The 18,744-nt window shown below is 31.5% G+C and overlaps 2 protein-coding genes across 5 annotated transcripts; both read right to left on the bottom strand.

Moving 5' to 3' along the window:
- LOC109337373 (protein CHUP1, chloroplastic) lies at positions 75 to 6,130 on the bottom strand. The gene is made up of 10 exons (XM_019574341.1): positions 6,023 to 6,130; positions 5,757 to 5,897; positions 5,518 to 5,600; positions 4,450 to 5,178; positions 2,593 to 3,948; positions 2,356 to 2,487; positions 2,006 to 2,187; positions 1,643 to 1,754; positions 1,188 to 1,331; positions 75 to 575 (listed from the first exon to the last, which is right to left on the bottom strand). The coding sequence occupies exons 2-10, from the start codon at positions 5,839 to 5,841 to the stop codon at positions 474 to 476; spliced, it is 2,925 nt and encodes a 974-aa protein (XP_019429886.1). The 5' UTR covers positions 5,842 to 5,897; positions 6,023 to 6,130; the 3' UTR covers positions 75 to 473.
- On the bottom strand, positions 12,593 to 18,246 carry LOC109337352. 4 transcript variants are annotated; one of them, XM_019574322.1, is made up of 12 exons: positions 17,865 to 18,244; positions 17,656 to 17,742; positions 17,046 to 17,222; positions 16,664 to 16,752; positions 16,092 to 16,180; positions 15,913 to 16,016; positions 15,724 to 15,823; positions 15,570 to 15,645; positions 15,360 to 15,465; positions 14,242 to 14,773; positions 12,819 to 12,961; positions 12,593 to 12,778 (listed from the first exon to the last, which is right to left on the bottom strand). In XM_019574322.1, the coding sequence occupies exons 1-11, from the start codon at positions 18,127 to 18,129 to the stop codon at positions 12,868 to 12,870; spliced, it is 1,719 nt and encodes a 572-aa protein (XP_019429867.1). In that variant the 5' UTR covers positions 18,130 to 18,244; the 3' UTR covers positions 12,593 to 12,778; positions 12,819 to 12,867. The 4 variants fall into 4 exon arrangements, with proteins under 4 accessions (XP_019429867.1, XP_019429858.1, XP_019429873.1 ...); XM_019574313.1 differs by having other exon boundaries at positions 12,593 to 12,961; XM_019574328.1 differs by having other exon boundaries at positions 12,593 to 12,961; positions 16,664 to 16,749.

Here is an 18,744-nt window from a genome sequence, read left to right as displayed (position 1 = left end):
GTTGAATCTCAAATTACCTTGGAGGTAAGAGTTATCATTATAATATGTTTCTTTTATCATTGTATAGCATCCAGTATGTATAGACTATACAAATTGAACAAGCAAAATGAAATATACAGGATGTTAATACAACACATATTTATATATATATATAAGAGAAACAATTACAAGGAAAAAAGTAAAACAGTGAATACCCACCTTAGTCCTTATAAATTTCTCATGTGTACCAATTTCATCCCTAAAATGTAAAAACACAAACTACTACAGATCGTGAATATGAGTCAAAGTAGTTTCTGATAGGAATGTAGTGTTCCCAAAACTTAGTCATAAAAATACTAGAAATGACTAATTCCACCAATATTTGATATCGTTGGGAACCACTTCAGGATTTTTTTTCGGGACGAAATTGGTATACACAGATTTTGATAGAACTAAATGGGTCTTAACTCAATAAAAATACTGTGATGGACACCTTATGTTTCTGGTTTATTATCTTCTCCTGCTTGAGTAGTATGGATGCGGCTCCTTAAATCTTCAAAAGCCTTCATGCTCTCTGCATCAAAGCCTCCAGCAAACTGAAAGATTTTTGCACCAACATTAGTCTATTATTCTATGCATTAGATTTGTAGTTGCATTAACTTGGAAGCATTGCAGTAAAATTCGTGCTACTTATGCTAGAGAGTAGTTTTCCTATGCAAAATCATAGTGCTTATGCCCTTAGTCAAAGTTATATGGAAGAATGATATGTAATTTAAACCAGCACAAAACAACCAAATCTTAATCCCACTAGATAACGTCAGCTACATGGATTGAACGATGTCATAATGTTCTATTTCATTGACAAATCATTGATCTTTAGATCTTTCTTAATGTTTCACCTTATGATTTTTCTTGGTCTCTCTTACTCTAGAAATTAGATTAAACTTTCATTTGATCTATAGTCTCCTTACTAAGGCTTCTATCAGGTGTGATTCAACCATCTTTTCTACGACACGAGCTAATTCAACTTTCTCTCTGATGCCTATGTGTACTTAATATTATATATAGTCGGTCCTAAGCCCGAATAAAAGATGAAAGTTGTATTAGGCAATCGACAACTAATGTAAAATTTTGTCGAATCTCTATGATATGGATCATGATATCATTTTTCATTTACACAAGCAACTGAAAAAAGTGGCCAAAATTACCTGATGAACACGGAAAGCAAAACGCACTCCTTGCAGAACCAGAAACTCTCTAGTTGGTTCCTTCTCAGGTCCGGATAATATATCAAGCTCAGATGCTACACGTTTCATGTACTTCTTTGCCAGTTGCACAGAAGAAAGCTTGATCTGCAATATAACAGTTCCCATTAAGTAACCATATGAGGAACAATCATCCATGCAAAGGTTACAATAACCGCAAACCAAGCTATACATTACTGACTATAAATGGTTTGTCAATAAACATAATTTATGATAGGACATTATATGTCATTTGATTCATGAAACTAGCTCTGCTTAGTAGATAAAGACTCGGTTATTGTTGTTGAGTATAGTATACTGATAGTGGTAAGTATAGAATTCTCAACGGCTATTGAAAGAAACCACAACCTGTTGTGTGAGCCACAACACAAACTGGTTCTAGTAGTTTAGAAGCATACCTTGCCCACAACTCCTGAATCTGATAGCCAGTTTACTGGGATTCCAAATTCCTTGTACCGCGAAATAGCCATATCTCTTGTTCGCAAAAGTGCATATACACTACTTTCCACTCTGAAAATAATAACAAGAATGAAGATTGATTTGATAAGACAATGTCATGGTTTAGCTATATAGAACTGCAAGAAACATGTATACAGACAAAACATTCAAACTAAATGAGTATTGGACAATGGACAAGTTCAATACTTTTGTGATTTGAACATTATGAATCTACAAACTTAAAGTAGACATCAGAATGATTTTAAATACTTTTATCTATAAGTATTTATGGCAAATAAATTTATAGGAGGAAAGATGCATACTTTTCAAGCAATGAATACATTTTCTTCAGAGCATTTTCACATGAGAGTTTGGGATCATCAATGAAAGTTGTGACTTGCTTCTCCAATTTCATCAGATCCTGATATTCAAAAGCTGCTTCCCTTAGTGCATCTGCTTTCCCTTCAGGCCAATCAAAGTGCTTGAGGACAGCTCGTTCGTCAACCTTACATAAGGAATGAATAAGAAGAATAAGTATGTACTACGCGGTGATCATTGGACAAAATTACGAAAAGTGGAAAATGAAGTTAAGTTCTAAAAAGAATGCAATTATATGAAACAGTTTTAGTTGTGTCATTGTCTTTGATGCAGCAATAACACCTTAAAGGCTTACCAGGAAGGAAAGTTCCTCATCTAGCCAGTTCACAAAGGCAACCAAGTCTTCAACATCCAAGAAGGAGGCTGCTCGAACTTCAGTTGCCAAGGACATGACAAAATCACCTTGTGTTTCTACATCAGCTTTCACCTAAATCAATAAAATAAAAAGAAATATTTTTCAAAAATCTGTTATGCATTAGATTCAAATCCGAAAATGAGAAAATAACAAAAATAGATGTAAACTTTGACATACGGCTAAGAGGAACGTTGATTTATTCTCAATTTCCCCAATCATGTTGCTCTTGGCATCAGATGCATTACTTGTCGAAGAAGCTGATAATGATGAAGTATTCTTTGCCTCCCTTTTCATCAATGTTTGATAGAACTCAACTAGCTGTGGAGCTCTATGAACTTTGTCACCATCCATTGCACCTCTAGAAAGGCTTCCTGGAGGAGGCGGTGGGGGAGGTGGTCCACCTGGTGGTGGCGGTGGTCGTGGAGCACCTGGAGGTGGTGGAGGAGGTGGTGGTAAACCGGACGTTACTCCACTGGAAGGATTTGAATTTGTACTAACGGCACCACCACTGGATGATTTAGGAGGTGGCCTAGGGACCCTTGTAGGTCTTTTCTCAATTTGCGCAAGCTTCATCTTGCTAATGCTTTGATTATCAACATTCTTACCGTCGTCAGATTGATCATTTGGACTACCAGAAACAAATGTACTCTTCTCCTTTATTTGATTAAGTTTTGGTGGCAAAGGTATAGATCTATCTCTTTCAACCTTGGCTATACTCAAATTTGTATTGTCACCAAACTTTTGTACTCTTGCTTTCTCGGCCTTTTCTTTAAGTTGTTTCTCCCTAGCTAACGCTAACTTATGACGGTCTTTGTACACAGGATACTTTTCATCCACAGACACATCAACTGACTTAGACATCAATTGGAATGAAGACGCAACAGAATTTAAGGAGTCACTAGTAGTGGTAGGAGTTTTAGGAGAATCAGTTGGTTCCTGATCTACCTGCCCAAAGGTAGTGATGGCTACGCTATCACCAACATTCCTTAGCATCAAGGATTCGAGTGGACCCCTTGGTTTAACACTCATACTCATTCTTCTTGGAGAACTTGCCGAAAGAGATCTGGCTGGTGATGAAAGAGCACTAGAATCATCTTTGCTCTTACCCCATTTCTTGAACTTTTGGATTAAGCTAGTTTTCTTGCTAATATTACTGTATTTGCTGGTGGAGCTATCAATAGAAACATTGTCAAAATCTTCACTTCCTGGTGAAGAAGGATGGGAAAAGTTGCTTTCAAGATCTGTGTCCCCTTGACCGCGTTCTGATCCGGCATATTCTAACATTAGCTGCTTAGCCCTCTCTTGTGATTTCGGGCTAAGGTTCTTGTTGAGATCACGTGCTGACAATTTTCCTGGCGCGGCTTGGTAATTCTTTAGTTCATACCTCAAGCATGCATTGACCCAACGGAGGTATACAAGCTCTTCAACTTCACTGAATCTATTCATCTGAAGTCCTTCCACTTGCCTTTGCAGGTCTTCATTTGCATGCCTCAGATCACTGAGCTCTTTTTTTGCCTTGGCGACCATTTCACTCTGCAGTTCAAGACAAAGCTTCTTTAAAATGATGAAGTACACTCATAAAATGTACAACTACACATCTAAAAGATTATAACATAAATCATCACTGCCATGGAAGAAGAATACAACCTTCACAGTGGTTTGTCAAATAGGATTTTCAAATAATTTATATAGCTTTTCAAAATAATTTGCTTCTATAAGTTTGTATTTTATTTAACAATAAACATCACAGTGATCAACATAGTCTAAAGCATTGCAAGAAGAACATATGAGAGCTAACTATAAAAACTAGAGACATTTCAGAATCAACTTTATGTCTTATCGTATAAATACTGTGGTTTAATGATTAATTTGGTTGTTTATAATTGATATTCACTCAGGTTGTTCAATGCTTTTAATGATCATGCCGTAGTTATTGAGTTGTTAATATTCTGTTGATAAGATAAACAAGAAGGGCTGAAAAGTTAATTGGTTTTATGTATTTATTCAATTCAATATTGAAGGAAATACTCTGACCTCTGTCATATTGGAGAGCTCAGTGACTCTAGATTCAGCAAAAGTGAGTTTAACCGTTAACTCGCGCTTCTCATATTGAAGCTCTTTGTTTTTTCTCTTAAGCTCCACTAGTTCAACCTCTAAGTCATTCACAGCCTTCAATTTCTTTTCAATCTCCGCATCTTTTTTGACACCCGCTTCTTCTTTCGTCTGCAGACCAGAAACATGTTGTTTAAGCAACAATAGCTGCCCTTTTGTATGGTTAGCCTCAACCTGTATCTGCTTTTGTAGTTCCCTGATCTTGTTTCTGGCCACCTCAAGTTCTTTATTGGCTCCATTTTTTAGCTCTTCTTGGAGCTTTTTCCTCTCTGCCTGCAAGGAATTGATGGAAACGTTAAGCGTATCTACTTCTACTGTCTTGATTTTCAGTTGCCTTTGTAACTCGACAACATCTGATTCCTGTTCCTTCAAACCATAGTACTCAAGCAATTCTCCTTCAAGTTTAACTTCCCTCTCTTCCAATTCCTTCACTAGCTGTCGCAATCGCTGTAGTTCGATGGCATTGTTTGCCATCTCAATTTCATTAACTTTGTCTTTCTTGGCCTTATCAGTAGGTAATGGAAACTCAATTTCCCCGGAAAGAAGATCTTCAAATTCAGGTAGAATATCATCTTCTTCATAATCATTAGGTCGATTAATTATGCTGCTAATTAATTTAACCTCCTCTTTCTCCTCTTCCTCCTCCTCCTTCTACAACACATCCAACAAGTATCGCATCAGATAAGAAAGCTAAATCAGGGTATATTTGCCTAATTGATATGAAGATGACAGACTAAAAACTGGATACTGATACAAGGCAAGGATACGGAACGATGCGGATAAGTTGGTACAGAAAAAAATCATAGAATAATCGAAAGATATAAAGATGGATAGTATCTAGAATATATTGAAATATTCAATACGATAATTATTGGATAGCAATTCATAACCATTTTGAAGTATCAGTGCGACATAGATGATAGATAAACAACTTTTTCGAGGAAATCGTCAAAACCATGAAAAATATAAAATTCAGCTTAATGAACTCACATCCAGCTCTCTGAGAACATCAGCAAAACTGGTGACCTGCTCTTCTTCTGTGACCTCATCTTGATGCCTTGCTTCACCATGGTCTGAACCAAAATGAGGATGAAGTTTAACACAATTTATACTACTAGATAGGATTAACCATCCAATTTTAATAATTTAGAATCACTTTTTGTATCTTAAGCAATGAAATGAGTAAAAAGAAATGTCAAAAAAAAAATCTAATGAATAAACATAAGTACCTGGTTTTGAGCTTCTCACATTCAACTGCTTAACTGAAAAAGCTGCGATTGAAGCAGCAACTATGAGTCCTAACCTAACTATCATGGAGCTTTAGGTGATAGAATAATCCTAAATTTCCAAAACCAACCTCCACCCATTTCCTAAAACAACCATAACCAATTTCTCAAACCATTAGAGCCTTGGAAAGTGCAACATAACTGGGTCAAGTGATAGAAAAAAATAAATACATGCACAACAGATAAGAAATTTTTTTGTATATGCATGCACAATAAGTGGTATTTCTACACAATTGGCTTTATCTTATCAGGTTTATGAAACTTTCACAAAGAAACTGCAACCACCAATAACTAGAGGCCAATTTTTGTCCAAAGAGATTGAAAAACTCACATTTTGGATGGGGTATATATATTATGCCATCACCATAATTTTCTCAAAACATGATGGATTTGGCGCAACGGTAAGATTATTGTTTAGTTACCACGAGGTCACGGATTCAAATCATGAAAATAGTCTATCTGCTTGCAATGATAAAACTGGAAACATTTATCTCTTCAAACCACACAAAGTAAAAGTCTCATATGTGCCGTGTTTACTATAATTTGCTGAAAGGAATATATACAGTTAAAATCAAGCAGAGATACTAGATTGAAAGGAAACAGTGGGTGTAAAATTAGAATAAAGACACTAATTGAGTATTCCAAGTGGATTGTCTCTTTCCTTCATTTAATGCAGCAGTTGCATGTTTCTTTCTTCTCCTAATTAAACCACTTTGGTATGTTAAGAATTGTAAGGCACATGTTAAAAACATTATCAGAAATTTAGAGGGGGTGAAATAATCTATAATTCATAATTTATCCAAATTCAATAAAATTAAATTTATTCATTAAAATTAATTAATTTAATAAATAATTTTACTAATGAATGAATTTGCATTCATCCATTATATCTAATGGAAATATCTATTTGGGTAAATATCCAATCCATCCAAAAAAACAAACATTCAAAAAAAGTAGAATTGTTTCCTTTTTCAATTTCATTATTTTACTGGTGTTTTTCACTTCCATCCTGAATTTTTATTAAATTAAGATTAATTATAGGATTATATATATAGTTAATAATAAAAATATTGTTCTTAAATATAATTTATATATATATTAAAAACTTTAGAAGTAAGAGCTTTAAACATCATGTGGTAGTATAATATTATAAAAAAATATTATTTTTTAAAATTGCTTTTAAAAAATTAAAAACACTTTTTCAAAGATATTTAAAAAAAAATTAAATGTGATTTTAAAAACGTTTTATTGAAATAGTGGTGTTTAAAAGGATTATTATCTTCAAAAATATTTATAATTCCAATTAAAATTAAATGGATTGGATTATCATCCATCCAAATCTATAAAAATAAAGTCATGAATGAATTGGAATTAATTCATTAAGTTTGTATACCGATAGATTGGATAATTTCAAATATAATTTAAATGAATTTATATGAATTAGTAGATGACTTTTTATCCATATGGATCTAAATCCAAATTGATTTATTTGTTACTATTATAACTTCTTAGATTGAGTTGAGTATATTATTTTTTAATAAAAATATATATATTTAGTCATTAATATAGAAATATTTTCTACATAATTGTGCCAATAAATCATCATTAAGAAAATGTACATCTTAGGTCTGACAGTTGTGACCCATGGTAGTTTAAAAAAAAGAAGGTATTTATTTTATGATCTATTATATATGTGATAAAGTTATCCATAATCAACGATATATTTAGATTCAAAAAAATTAAACTCATCTGAATTTATCCAAGAGAGTTAATGAATTTAAATGAAAATAATTTAATTAACGTGCTTTTTACTTTTAGGACATGTTGTGTAATTAATATTAAAAGTTTTTTTCCTTAAATACATAGCAGCATATATATAAATGTAGAATTTAAAATTTATGCATTAACAATATAAAGTTTTTTACATTATCAGCATATCATCCATCATTGATCTGTATTATTTTTGTTTGAGAGTCAAAGATAGTCAATAAACCAATGGTGGATAATTTGTTGACAGTGTAAAAATATTTACACTGTCAGAGTATACATATTAAATTCATAAATGTATGTTAAAAAATTACACGTAGAACTATAAGTATCTTATGTTTGTGAATTATGTAACATATATTTTCTTTTAAGTTCAAAAAATCACTTTTTAAAAAAAAGTGTTTCTCAAAAAAATTAACAAACACTTTTTCAGAAAAAAATGATATTTAAAATGCTTTTTATAAAAAAACTGAATTTAAGATTTGATTTTTAAAAATACTTTATTGAAATAATGGTTTTTAAATGAATGATTTTTTTAAATTATTTTTATTTCCAATTAAAAAATCAAATAGATTAGATATCCGTCCATTGAATTGACTAAAGTGGGTTCATGAATGGATTGAAAATCATCTAACAAGATTAGATACAAATGAATTGAATAATTTAAAATATATTTAAATGAATTTATATAAATTTATTGATGGCTTTCAATATTCTCATGCTCTCTTGTGACACCTTAATAAAAGTGAGAAAAATCAAAGAATATATAAATTAATATGATTTGTTTATTATTTACAAATATATTACACAAAATTTCACCATTATTTTCTTTCAATATCAATGCATAATATGAGTGATAAAGTTATCGACAATTCACAATTTATCTAAATCCAAGAAAATTAAATTCATATAAATTCTAGCTAACAAATTTAAATATATATAATTTAATAGATAACTTTAATAATAGATGAATTTGAATTATTCATTATATTCAGTACATATCTATGAATATATTTATTTGGATTGATATTTAATCCATACAACAACAAAAATATTCAAAAATTGTTTCTTTACTTTTCAATTTCATTTATTTTTCACTAATATGAATTATTAAATGATTTTAACTGTAATTAAATTTATATTGGCTGTGAGATTTTTTTGATCAGCTTGAATTGTATTGAGGGATGAATAAATGAACTTGTATTGAATATTTTGTTTAATACTTGTTTCCATTTTTTAAAATATTTTTTAGTCATTCCTTAAATTTTTAAACAACAAGTGTACATTAATCATGAAAACAATTGCATCTATTTCACTTCAAAACAGGATGGCATGTAGTGGTTTTGACTTACGGGTCAACAAGAGCCACATTAATTTCAAAATTGTAATGCTTTTCATTATTGTTTTAATTTTTTTTTCTAAAATTGAGATTAGTTACAGGACACATAAATATATTTAATATTTAAAGTTTATTGTTAAATACATAACATAGAATATTGCAAAGAAAATATTTTCTTAAAGTTTAAAAAAGTCAATTCTTCAAAAATAAAATTAAAAACACTTTTTTAAAAGAATGGGTTTTTAACAATTTTTAAAAGTGTTTTTTTTAAAGATGATTCTAAAATTGTTTTACTAAAATAGTAATTTTTAAAAAGAGTGATTTTCTTCAAAAGCATTTTTAGTTCCAATAAAAAACCAATGAATTATTCATCAATCCAAATCCATAAAAATGGAGTCATAGATGAAATGAGTGGATTGAAGTTCATCCAATAAGTTTGGATATTGACAATGAATTAGATAATTTAAATGAATTTATATGAATTAGTGAATAACTTCTCATTCATCAATTAGGATCCAAATCCATTCATCTGTCATCTATATTTTTATCTTATTATTTATTATGCCCTTGCTGAATTATTCAATCATAGACTCAAGACTCTACCTTGTAAAATTATACAAATACTCCTTCATTTTTTACATAGACAAATCACATCTAATATATATATAAATAGGTTAAGTTGAATATACCTACATGAGAGCTAAGTGTAGATCATTCATTATTGACCTCTCCTTAGGAAAAATGGGCCTAATATTTTAAACATGATGGGTAGTAGTGCAATATATAATATAGTTTACACTATATATAATATATTCTTTTTGCCTAATAATTTAATAATATAATAGTTATATATCGTTAGTGAAAATTTTATGTACAATCAGTAGATCATTCATTATTCGTATTACATTTTATAAAAAATTAATAATGATTAAATATGAATGATGAATAATACGTTCATACTATATAAAACTTTTACATATAATTGCATATATTTTTTTCTTCTCATATTTGACTTTTTCATGATTCTTTCACTTGGAGAGGACCCACAGATTTTTTTTTATGAACAAGGGGTTCCAATTTGTCTGATTAGTGAAGCCTAGAGTTTACTCAGTGGACTGAAGCATTTGGAAGCTATAGGGAAAAAACCTTAAACAAAAGCCAAAATGTTTATTGCATTAGTCATCATTGAGAGACCCACATGCATCACTTGCTAGTTTTTTTGGCATTTCTAAATGGATTGCATAATAGTACATATTACATAATTAGGATTCTTGCTTTTGAAAGAGTTTAACTTTTTAGGGTAAGATTGAAACTAGATTTTCTGTGACTATAAACCCACATTTGGCTTTTTCTTTCCCATTTATCAAAATAAAAGGCAATAATGTGGACATGAAATTTCTCAAGATAAAAAATGTAAGCTTTTATTTAAATATAAAAGTAGGTTATATTCCATATAAAGGATAATGAGACAAATTGTTACATTAACTAAAAAGCAGCTGAACATTAATTTTGCCACCATTCTTATATAGGCTTTTATTTAAATATAAAAGTAGGTGATATCCCAGATAAAGGATAGCCAGACAAATAGTCACATAAATGAAAAACAGGTTAGCAATAGTTTTACCACCACTAACTGACAACAGGTAATAATTATCAATACCTATACTCATATTATTTATGAGTACATGTGTGAATTAGTGAGCATGCGAATACCAAATTAATTTTTAAGTTAAAGTATATATTTATATACTTTATAATAATCAATATTTATAATAATTATTACATAAATAAATTTGATGTACATATTAAATTTATATTTTTATTTCAATCACAAAAGTTTGTTATGAATAATAATAATAATAATAATAAAATATATAATATAAAATAATAAAATATTTAATATTTAATTATAAAGTAATAATAAAATAAATAAAATATAATTATAGAATAATAGAAAAAGTATAACATATATAAAATATTTAATTAAAAAATAAATTTATAAATATACTAATATTCGTGAACGAGTATTATGATATTTTTCATTTATAAGGTATTTTTGTAGATAATCGTTGCAAGTATTTTGTAGGTATCCTGGATGAATATTTTTGCTATCCATATTTTTGCTATCCATACTCACAACTCACAAGTATTAGGTATTTGATGTTGGGAAGATATCCATGATAGGTTATATATACAAGAGGATCCCTTTGTAGCCATGTGGATTGTGGATTATGCTTTCATGTTGATGGATTAAAGGTAAGATGAAAACATTATAATAATATTCTACTAACATTGATCTCTAAATTTTATTACTTACTTCATTTATAAATTTTCTTAGCCTATATAAATTTGATTAACCTCTATTTGATTATATTCATCTTATTATGATTTCTACTTGACACGTATCTAATCACTTAAACGTGATTCTACCATTTTTCTATAATGTGTTGAATGATATATTTTATAGCATATACAAGTGGTCTTTCTTGCCCAAATTATTTGAAAATTATGCTATATGATTATTTGGTATATAATTTTTTTTGTTAAAATAAATAAAATTTAAAAACATTAAAAAGGGAAACAAATGTGTCTAGAAGTTTTTTCTTTGTATATTTAGTAATAGATTATATATATATACTTATAAGATTTTCTTTTATAATATTTTAGTACAGATGGGAGAACGATGTTGAAAAATAAAATAATAACTTCATACTCTTGTACATTAATTTGTGGCCTCTAATGTCCGAGTAGTGGCCAAAATATCATCCATAAATATGTGGTATATATACTTAAGTGCATGGAAAGTATTAGCAGAACAAGAGGCAAATACATGATTTTACACTTGTTTTTAATGACAAAAGTATAATTTTATTATATTCAAAAGGATGAAGGTGTCATTGAAAATTGTATTTCTCTTTATTTTTTAAAGTACTTACCTCTTTATTAACGGAGAAAAACTCTTATCAACCGTGCTAGTCATTCAGTATAATTTTTAAGTACAAGATAAGTCAAGTATAATGATTTTTTTCTGGACACCTTTGATTAATTTAAGATTTACTCTTATGAATCATCCAAAAGCCTATAGTTTGATACATAATAAATTGTTGACAATTTTGTATAAACAGATGAATCGGTTTGGCAATCAATATTGTTTTTCTTATCAACATTTCTTTATAAAAATAGATATTTACCAACTTGTCATGTTATTGTTTGGTTCTCTCGGTTTAATAGATCAAAATGACAAAACAATTTAATTTGAAAAACACAAAAGTAGGTTGTGTTAAATTCTATTATAAATCATTTTTAACGCAAACAATTTTATATACAAAAAAGTATATTTATAAATTTTATTTGACTGTTTACTAACTTACAAATCAAAAACCTAATGTTATATATCATTCCTTGATATTGTCACCCATAGACTATGGCACCTAGATATCTTAATCTCATGTGGTCAATGTAAAAAATCAATAAGCAAATGCAATAAGGTAGGAAATTAGACAACAACAATGTCTTAATCTCTGTAGATGTGGTAAACTAAATAGATAACATTCTATCATAATTCATATTTATTGACTAAATATTAATCTCTAAATTTTTCTTAATTGTTTCCACCTCTGGTTTTTCTTGTTCTCACTAACTTATTACTATAAATATCATTCACACATGTCAATAAGATAATCTATTTGAAAATATTATTACAGCCAGGGAACAATATATTTTGTATGGTATGGCCAAGAGAAAAACATAAATTGGAACCACCACTGGACAAGGTAAAAACAATGGCTAAAACTAAAATCCCCCACACTGTTTGTGTATTGATGATGATTTTCCAGAGAGCTTCAAAGCACAAGAATGTATTCAGAAATTGATTATGCAGATTTGATAGGGTGAAGAATTTCTGGTTATATATCAAACAAAAGTATAATAATTTACAAGTTGAAACACTCAAGCTTGGTCATCCCATTTCCATCTTCTACCTACCTCTTCAAGAACTGCTGCCCGGGCTTGGCTTCTTCTTGCCTCATCCTCCACCCAAGATCTGCAACATTGGATCAGATTCACTCAACTCAAAATACAAATACAAATTCTAGCAACTTTACTTAGCCGGAAAAGAAGAGCAGCTCAGTGCACGAGGCTCCCACATAGTGGAGTCTGGGGAAGGAAGATGTAGGCAACTTTATTCCTACAAGTGGAGAGACTGTTTCCAGGATTTGAACCTGTAACTTCATGGTCACTAAGCAACAACCATACTGTTGCACCAAACTCACCTTCTTTTACTTGGCTGAAAATATCTTAAAAATCTAAACATAGTTTAATAGTTCCACATGCCTTTGACTATAAGATGGCCAACCAAGTAATATATAGACATGAGTACATGACAACTACAATTTCTCAATAGGAACCTAATTCATGTCCTCCAAAAATTCCAACATAACTCTACAATCATTATTCTTTTAATCATTGGTTATGCATAATTGCAAACGAAGACGATATGTAATGTAACTAACCAGGAACATGATTCCCCCAAAAGCAAGACAATGAATTGTACAAGGAGAACCAAAGAAAACTTGAGAGAGATGATTACAAAGGAACTTACTTTAATTAGTTTTGTAGAGAATTTGTTTTCTTAAGAACACAATGATATCAATTGATGCGTGTAACTGACCTCACTTAGTGAACTAATAGTGGGCTGTGTTGGTTTCTGAAGTAAAGAGAAAATTATATGTGTCACTACTCCCTAGTTTGTCAGTAAGTTTTCAACTAAGTGAAGTTCACAAGAAATGACCTTGAAATCAATTACAGATGGACTAGGCAAGCTATAGATGATATATACGGAAGGAAAAACCAGTAGAAATAAAAACAGTTCACACCCAAATGTCCTCCGAAAAATCTAGTACGAGAACCATCGACCAGTCTCAAGGAAATGTGTAGTCTGATATAGACATATTCTTGGGACAAAAAATGTCCAATGACTTGCATGAGTTGAGTAGCAGTGATCTTTAGGTTGGTGTCACACCATCTTGAATCTAACACCATAGTGACTTCAAATTACATGGTACCATAACGAATTGACCTCCAAGAGAAAGCTCCATAACCATTTAACTCCCCAAGAAATGCATTTGGATACTAAACTACCAAGTCCAAACCTCCTTCCTTCAAAACCTTACAAGTCTCCTAGTTTTTATATTCTAATTCGAAAGTTATAAATCAAATGAGGGACAAATTAGAAACTAGACTTGACACTAAACCAATGAATATCAAACATAAAAAAGTGCAGATACACCAAAGAAAAGGTGAAAAGTTTAACCCATAAATTACCTGAAAATCTGAAGAGCTTCTTTCTCAGCTTCTAGTGTGGATTTGGTGTCAAGCTTTTCTTCACACTTGGACTCTAAATCTCTGAGCATTTTTTGAACAATATGCTTCTCATTTTCATGTATGACTCTCTCCGATTCAAGCTTTTCCGATATTTCATCGACATCTTTCTTTAAACTAAGCAGAAGCTGCTTTTGACAATCCATTGCTGTCTTTTCTTTTAAATGCTCAGCATATATCTTATCTTGTTTCATCTTTTCCCCTTCCAAATTGTCTACTGCATCATGATGAAGCCTCTCTACATCAGAACCACGACTTTTCTCGTCACTAAGCTTCTCATCCCAAAATCTCTGAATATCTCCTTGACCAAGCAACTCAGACCTGATCTCCTCTGCCACAGCTTGTCTGGCAGAATTCTCAGCTTCTATTCTTGACAGTTCAGCATAAATTGCTTCATTCATCCTGCCACTTGTCAGAGCAACTGCAGCTTGTGCTTTGGTTGAAGGTTTGTTTGGCTGAAATCGTTTGCTTTGTCCTGTAACAGTAGGTACAAAGCAAAATCCTCATATGATCATTCTTCATTGTGGCATGCCAAGATCAATAGCCATAATCCTCATCTTTATATAAAATATATAACAACCCTTACTTTTCTTTCATTATCTTGGCCTATTGGTGATAGTATAAAGCATAAAATGGATAATAAAGATTCTTCATGAGGTCAATTTTGTTCCTCCTCATTTGGTTATGTCTCTACTGTTCTACATTCTTATACATTGTTTTTATAAAATTCATTCCTCTAATTTGATATTAACAATATGCACTTCATGGCCTATTGTTCATTTGTTTCCGTTACGAGGCAAAACACTACAGTAACCTTGCTGGGATTTACTATGTTCTTCAATCAAAAATTTCTGGTTGTCTATAATAAGTCTCAATTACTAGGTTTTATGACCCTAACAAATGAGAAAGATGTAAATACACAAGGATTGCTTGCAGCTACGTAGGACATTGTAATAAAAATTGATATGCTTCACAAGTTTAATTGTACCATTATCAATGAGAGTCAACAAAGGTAACATCAATGCATAAAGGAAAAAGGTTGAGTCGTTGAGAGGTGATACCAAAAACATTTCGGAGTATACTCCTATCCCCTTCCGACATGTCTGCATATACTGCCGGGGAAATGATCTCCTTCACATCCATATAGCCTGCTTTTTTAATTGATATCTGGACTGTACACAAGTCAGGTTTTAAGTGCTGACAGACAGATGAAATCTCTCATCATGTATATTCAAGACTACAAAAATATTACTATTTTGAAAATGGCTTACCTGGTCAATTACACCAGAGAAAAAATCATACTCCAACTGAGCTCTCCAGTCCACTAGATCTTGTCGTGAGATGAATCTTCAGTGCAAATATCTTTGATTCAATAAAATGAACTTTGATTGCGAAGTGTAGAAGAGGGGTGGGGTACAAATTTACCTATGAGGAAAAAAATTTACATTCACTTGATCGTATTCAGAGGAATTGGAACTGTCCTTCCAAGATAATTTGCTGGGGAGAACACCAGCTTCTGCTAAGGCTTTAACCTCGAATTTAGAAGAAAACATTCAAATATCTGCCCATAAAAACACAGTATATGGTTGCAGTGAAGTTTTCATCATTTCTTACCTTGAATGAATCTAAAATCAGGGTCTTCCCCAGTGATATCATCAAATGCAGTAACTATAGAATCCGAAGGTGATACTATTGGAGCAATCATGTGCCTGGGATTCCTAGAAGACAAAGAAATATTTGTTAAATGAAGCCAGGTAAAACAAAGTGATTTAAGTGCACAATTAGAAACAAACCTTTCCAGAGAAGAACTCAATTTAACTACCCATCTGGCATATTCTCTTCTGGTACACAATTCATTAGCTTCCACATCATCTTCAATTATCTAGACAAATCATAAAAAAAGTCAACAACAGGATATATTGTAACTCTAAACCAGGAAGGTCCCCTTATTATTTATATCTAAACCGCATGAAACATTTCTCTGAACTTTTCCTACAGGCTAGGTCTTGATTGATTTTTCCTTAGTGAAGAGCAGATATCGACATTTTACTAAAAAAATTAACCAGTATAACCTAATTAAAAAAAATAAAATAAAGCAGAGTTTGCAAGTACATTGAACTAAATAAAGTAGAGATAAGTGTTACATTCCTAGAAAAATAAATTGAACATTTGAAAACATATTTAAAGCTAAAGATGGTTTTCAGACATAGCTGAACCAACCAGTCAAATGCTTCCAAGTTATACATTAATAATGGTTCAATTAAATAAGTTGAAGCAATCTTTTAGTTGTATAGACTATTAACATAATCTAGGTTGATGCTACTAGTCTCTCTGACTCATAAAAAGTATGCTTCTAGAAACCAACCTTCAGGGACTTTAAGACTGACAATGCTTCTTCTTGCGTAGAATCCACAGAAGCTGGGATTCTAACACGTTCAAGCTTTTCTACAACTGCTGATATGACAAGAAGATTTAAATAAACTGAGTACAGTTCAAGAAATCATCAAGGTCACCTGATATCATAGACACAACGGAGATAACACAGCACAGCAGATACTCCAGTGTATGCTTCAGGACAAAACATTAAACTATGAAAGCACTACAAAATATCTTGTTTGTAATACCACTACCAAACAAACTTGCATGATCATAAAAATAACATATAGGAAAACACTATTTGACACCTATGCTTAGATGTTGATGAAGATCGTCACATTAAAGAAATGTTGGTGGTACCCTGTGCTTACCAGATGTAGCATTTACCGCAATGTCAACGGGTACGGCCTCTTGGGTGGCATCTGACATCAAATTGCTCTCATTATATGTATCAATCTCTGCAATCTTGTTCTGGCCATGTTGAGTTTTAACAGGATTCCATATCACTTGCAAATCTTGCAATGGCCTTACCAACTGAATCTTAAAGCCTATATACACATCACACCAAACACAACAATACTTGAGCAACATCTCAGCATATTAAATCATAAATGGAACCGGTAAATAAAATTAAAGAAAAACACAGCTATTCCCAACTCTAGAAATAAATTCAATATAGATTCATATTTCAGGGGAAATTACATTGAACTGTCATTAAGTATAGCTTAATCATACTAAACACCACTATTATTTCAAAAGCTACACTTCAGTCTTCAGTTGATATCAAATTATACACTCTTTTATTTAAAAAGCTACACTTCATTTAGTATCAAATTATACACAGAGGTAAATGCAATGATAATTGAGAATCAAGAGTGGTGAATGTAGCTTGTGAAGCAAGAAAAAATTTGAGTTCACCTATAATTGAAACAACCTTAGACTTAAAACTTAAAATTAAACTAACACTTAGTAATATCATACCTTTCCTTGAAAGCGAGAATCTAGCAAATAGAGCAACCAAAACAGTGAGCGAAACACCAATGCCCACTATCACATACGAACGAAATTCTGCACAAAACTCAACAAGTTCACATCTTTTTCCAACAAAGAACAACAATGGAAAAAAAAACATGGTTTTAAATTGCACTAAATAGAAGGGTACTAAAAAATTGGTTTTTGATGAAAGGTACCATTTTTGGTGGATTTGTTGGGCTGGACCGGGTACTCGACAACGGTCCAACCGCCAAAATCGTCGGGGGGGTTGTGGGGCGGAGGAAACCAAGAGAGGGTGGCGAAGTTGGTGGCGTTGGCGGCGGCGGAGAGAGGGCGGTTGCGGCGGAGAAGGGAGGGTCGGAGGAAGGAGAAGAAAGGGGTTGGAGAATGGTTTAGCTTTAAAATGGGGCGATGGGAGATAGAGGAGGGTGATTTGAAAGAGGAGAAAGTGATGGAACACATTTTGAGGAAATCAGAATTGGGGTTAGGGTTTGACTTGTTGAAATGAAATTGTTGAAGAGTTGAGTTGAAGGATGAAGGTTGAAGGAATGTAGGACCCAGTGCCCTCTATATCACTCTGTCAGTAACTACATGAGAATATATAAACAAGTTCTTTTTTGTTATTATTTATTCTTGTCAATATTATTGAGCCAATATTCATGTTTATCCTTATAAAATTTGTTATGTATCACTGCATTTTATGATGAGTCAGAATACATATTTTAAGGACTACACAAAAAGTTTTGAAAGACAAATATTTTTATTTGGTACACCTGAAACGGCTAAAATAAAATTAACTAGAGAGATCTATATCTAAAATTTGGATAGCTTCTGAGCTACATTCCAATATTTAAAATCATATGATAAATCAGATCCAATTTTAGCTATGAAATTTGTAAATATGTTTGAATCCCTAGACAGAAACTGGATATCAACAACTCAAACATGTGCTAGTAAATCATGAATATTATGAACCACATGTGACAAAACATGCCTAAGAACTTGAATTCTTTCATTGATAATTTGCACTGCCTCTAAACAACCGGTCTTTAGGATAACATTTCGATGACTCATATT

This window comes from Lupinus angustifolius, chromosome LG02 (genome assembly GCF_001865875.1).
Source record: "Lupinus angustifolius cultivar Tanjil chromosome LG02, LupAngTanjil_v1.0, whole genome shotgun sequence".
NCBI lineage: Eukaryota > Viridiplantae > Streptophyta > Magnoliopsida > Fabales > Fabaceae > Lupinus > Lupinus angustifolius.
The sequence above is the reverse complement of the archived record's forward strand: the minus strand, read 5'-3'. Positions and strand labels throughout refer to the sequence as shown.